Here is a 4,443-nt window from a genome sequence, read left to right as displayed (position 1 = left end):
AAGTTGTGTGGTCTCCTAAAGCTATATGGATGTGCTGTTTCCACAAGCCAAACACCTCCTCAGAAGTGGCTCTTATTAGATGGAAGCCGTTTACAATTTAGTTGTTACAATCACCATCAAGTCATTTGCATCATGAGTTGCACCTCCTACCTACTCAGCATCTGATTACAGGAAAAGCTCAATTTGTTCCAAGATAAGTTTCCAGCTTTTGGTGGTGAATAAAAGCCATCCTATGCACCCTTATCAGTAGATCAAAAAGACCATGAGCAAAAACCCTGTTAACACTGGTAGAAGTCTGCAATCCTATGTAGGCTTTAGTAAGAATGCATAAAAGTGGTTATTCATTACGTTCCATGACTTGTAATCTTATTTAGTAATTTTCTAATGAACTGCATGGGGAGAGGAAGGAACTAGTACTACTGTACATCTGAGAGTGATCAAGCAGCATATACAAGAATCCACTCTTGGAATTGTAAGTACAGAATAATAGAATCATTGAATCAACTTTAACTTCTCCCACTTTTAAGAAGCATGAATTTGACGGTTTTTATCCAAAATGAGTTATGATGCAAGATACCACTTCTGGGGTGCTTCTGGAGGTAGCTGTATCACTGGAGGCTCAGGCAGCCTCAGTGGCTAGAGGTGCCTTTTACCAACTGTGGCTGGTTCAACAGCTGCAACCATTCCTAGACTGGGAAAGTGTGGCCACATTTCCTCAAGGCAATGGACTATGTGGGGCTTCCCTAATCACTTGATCCAGAAGCTGCAGTTAGTGCAAAAATGCTACAGCCCAGTTGCTGCCAGGGGTGAGACTTTGTCAGCATACAACAGCTGTACTCGGGGATCTGCCCTGGTTGCTGATTTGCCACCAGGCCAGGTTCAATGTGTTACTATTAGTATATAAAGTCTTTAATAACTTGGGCCTAGTTTACCTGCAAGATCACCTTACCCCATATATGTCCACTTGACCACTTCGAACTGAGGAACTGGCACTGTTACAGGTGCCACATAGTACCGATTCTGCATTTGTAAAAATGGTATTTTAGTGTGGCAGCACCTATACTTTGGAACTCCCTTCCTATTGATATCAGGCAGGCACTTTCACAGCGCTCTTTTCAGCACCTGCTAAAACATTGTTTAGTGAAGTCTACCCAAATATCTAGAATGCTGTTGTGCTTTTTGGTTTATTGCTGGTTTTAGTTTTTTGAATGTTTTAAATTGTTGTTTTAATTGTTATTACCAATAAATTTTATTGTTTTATTCTTTTTGTAAACGACTTCGAAGTTTTTTCCACTATCCAAAAATAAATTTTATGACAAAAAACTAATAAATTCACTTACATCTTTATAATAATAAAAATAAGCCCAACAATTCAATGCTATTTGGAAGAATGTGAACACTATTACAGTCACACAAAATAGACGGTGCACAGAACAGGAACAACACACTAAATGAAGTTGAGAGAGAGAGACAGACAAAAACATCCTTAATGGAATTTATTAACCAGGTAAACAATTCTTCAAAACCATTAGCATCTTCATTGTATGGAATGATTTGAAACTGACTGGTTTAGATGAGATTTCTGCAATAAAATATCTTTCAACAGTATATTCTTGGTATTTTAGTTAATTTATTTTACCATTTTTTAAAAAAGGAAAAGAGAGAGAAATCTTAGTTTGGGGGTGACATCACTTTCCTCGCTTCTCAGGGCAAACAGGAAACACTGTGAAGGACCAGTTATGCTGAGGGAAAGCCCTGTAAGAACAGCTCTTGGAATAACTATCAAAGGAGTCTTTATAACTCTTAGATATTTTCTTCAGGTGTGGAGACAAGTATTCAAAGAAGAAACATGGGCAGTGAACAGTGTATTTTACAGAAGCAGGTAAAGCTCTCACCGGTTCTGGTGTGCTTTACCCCTGCCCTTGAGCTTTTTACTTAAAGTGCTTCATTTGAAAGTCTGAGCCACTCTTAAGCAAACTGGTAATGTAATTTGTGGGTTTCACTTGATTTGCTAAGGCAGCTGCAGCTCATTCCTAGAGGCAAGACAGAAAGCAGACTGCATAATAACTGATAGGCACTAGGTAAGAAGCAGCAACAGAATGAGTAGAGACAATTTAGCTCATTCCAAAGCTGGCAGCCTAGCAATAACCTTTCATCCGTGCTTTTCTAGTGGTAATGTCAGAGGGGTAACAACAAAACAAATACAACAGCATGAGAGGAATCTTTACATCAAATTACATAGCTCATATGCAAACCAAGACTGTGTTATCTCTTGGCTAGGAACGTGAACTGCATTCCCTCTTCAAGCCTTCACCAAGAGTCAAGCAACAGAATTAAGGGTAGATTTCTGGAAGCAGAAGTGGTCCTGTGTAATCAGTACAAATGCTGTAGAAACATTTACCATCAGTATATGGGACACAGTCACTTGTTCCGATGCCACTTGGTTCTCCCTTACCATGCACAAAGCATGGTCAGGGTAGTTATTTTAGGATACTGTCAAAGTGTGTGTATATATGCATATGCATATACATACACACATACATACACACAGACACAAACAATCCAGATTAAATCAAATGAAGCAGTCAGCGGCCATCCAGGGCTTTGTCACGTGCTATTACTGACTCATCAAATTTGATCATGAGGGTGGTTCCCTTGTGCCAGTGGGCTGTCACCTTGGCAGGGAAGCCGCTGCAAGTGAGCATAGCCTCCACGATGCCAGCTGTGAAGGAAGCACAGTTGAGTGTGCTGTTCTCCTTGGGAACAGAAATGTAAGTATTGATAAGAGGCTCCTTCTCAATGATGTAGTAAGTCTTGTCATCGTCATTGGCTTGCTCCAGCTTGTCAGCCTCCTTCCCAAAGAGCGCCTTCCATACGGTAACTTTGATGAACAGGAGAATGTTGATGACCTTGGTTTCTCTCTTACCATTTTTCTCCCGCATCACCAACACATCCAGGATACGAGCACCCACCTGCTGACCTAGCTCAGAAAGTTTGTTCTGAAGCTCAGAAACAGAGTAGACCCTGTTCTGACAGTACTGCACAATCTCAGAAAACAGTAATGAAAAGGCACTGAGGCTAACATCAGTCTTGGGTCGGGTGAGTGACCGTTCAAGGATAGCAGACTTTCCACGGGTAAAACGTGCGTCCATGATGCTATTAAGAAAGAAAATTAAAAGGGTAATAAGCACCTTTCTAAAATTCACACAACTGCATTTCAAATGGGGCACTACTTTATATAGCAACTTCTAAATGATATTTATTTTGCACGGGAGGAGAGACATATAAGCTAGTACAAGGAAGTGGATAGGATGCTGAATCTGGGTATTGCCAGCCTAAGTTTAAATCCCTACTAGGTGACTTTGGGCTAGCCATCACCTCCCAGCCTAACACAATTCACAGATTTTTGTGAAGGTAAAATGTGATAACTCCTATAAACGTATAACATTCAGATGCTTGGGGAAAGCATTCTGTAAAACCACAATATAACAAGATATGCAAATCTGAGAAAAAAGACAACCAAAATAATGATGCTTGATCACCTTCTCTACAAAAAAGGGCCAAGTAGTTCATAGCTAGTAGTTCGTAGTTAAGCCTAGCAGCCCCTGAAATGGTGACAGTGACTTACAAAGATAACAAACTTGAAACTCCAGGATCCTTTAGTCTATGCCACAAATGGAAACTTATTATTGCAAGCCTCTTTTTATCCTATGTGAATTGAAGTTCTGTGAAAGGATTACCAATTTAGGACTCCTGCTAATTGCAGTTCCCGGGGCTTGGGAAAATACATGTCCGATAAGCCATATATCAAACCTGTTTACATTTATAGGTCAGATACGAGACACAACCCCACTTTGCACCACGAAAGAGCTGCACCTAGGACGCCACCAGACCTTTAGAGGGGACCTTTCCCCTCCCACTCTTCCTGCAAACCAGGAGGAATCACGGAGATTAAGAGGGGAAGGCAATAACAATAATGCTTCCTCTGCCTCCCCGCCAACTTTTACTGAGCCCAAATGCTCTTCATACCTCTTACCTACTGTGTGAAATTATCACTCTTTCGCAGCGATGTTCACCTTCCGCCTGTACGGCAATCTTTACGGCCGCTGCAAAAGGGGAGGGGAGAAACGAATGCGTTTAACGGAAGTGGCGAAGACTCGGAAGCGTCACCATGGCAACGAAACGGGGGCCTAGGCGGTCTTGCGACCATCGTTCCGTGAGAATGAGCTAAAACGGAGCGTTTCCTCGGAGCGCGAGTTGAACCTAAGGGAGTATTATAAGGCTGGTAATAACAACCTGCGTGTCTTTACCAAACTGCGGAAGAAAACAGGGCTTGGTAGAAGTTCAGCGGCAGAGGTTGTGGCTTGGAAGGTTGAGCGATCACCGTGGCAACCTGTCATGTACTCTATGGTTATCACACGATGAACGCCCGGCTGGATTTCC

At 41.8% G+C, this 4,443-nt stretch overlaps 1 protein-coding gene across 1 annotated transcript; it reads right to left on the bottom strand.

Annotated features, from left to right (window-relative positions):
* Positions 1 to 1,485: 1,485 nt before the first annotated feature.
* Positions 1,486 to 4,408, bottom strand: TRAPPC5 (trafficking protein particle complex subunit 5). The gene is made up of 2 exons (XM_083489566.1): positions 4,037 to 4,408; positions 1,486 to 3,156 (listed from the first exon to the last, which is right to left on the bottom strand). The coding sequence occupies exon 2, from the start codon at positions 3,150 to 3,152 to the stop codon at positions 2,586 to 2,588; it is 567 nt and encodes a 188-aa protein (XP_083345692.1). The 5' UTR covers positions 3,153 to 3,156; positions 4,037 to 4,408; the 3' UTR covers positions 1,486 to 2,585.
* Between the last annotated feature and the right edge of the window lie 35 nt (positions 4,409 to 4,443).

Source organism: Podarcis liolepis (assembly GCF_965112155.1).
Source record: "Podarcis liolepis genome assembly, chromosome: 2".
Classification (NCBI taxonomy): domain Eukaryota; kingdom Metazoa; phylum Chordata; class Lepidosauria; order Squamata; family Lacertidae; genus Podarcis; species Podarcis liolepis.
This window is presented reverse-complemented; position numbering and strand designations above follow the sequence as displayed.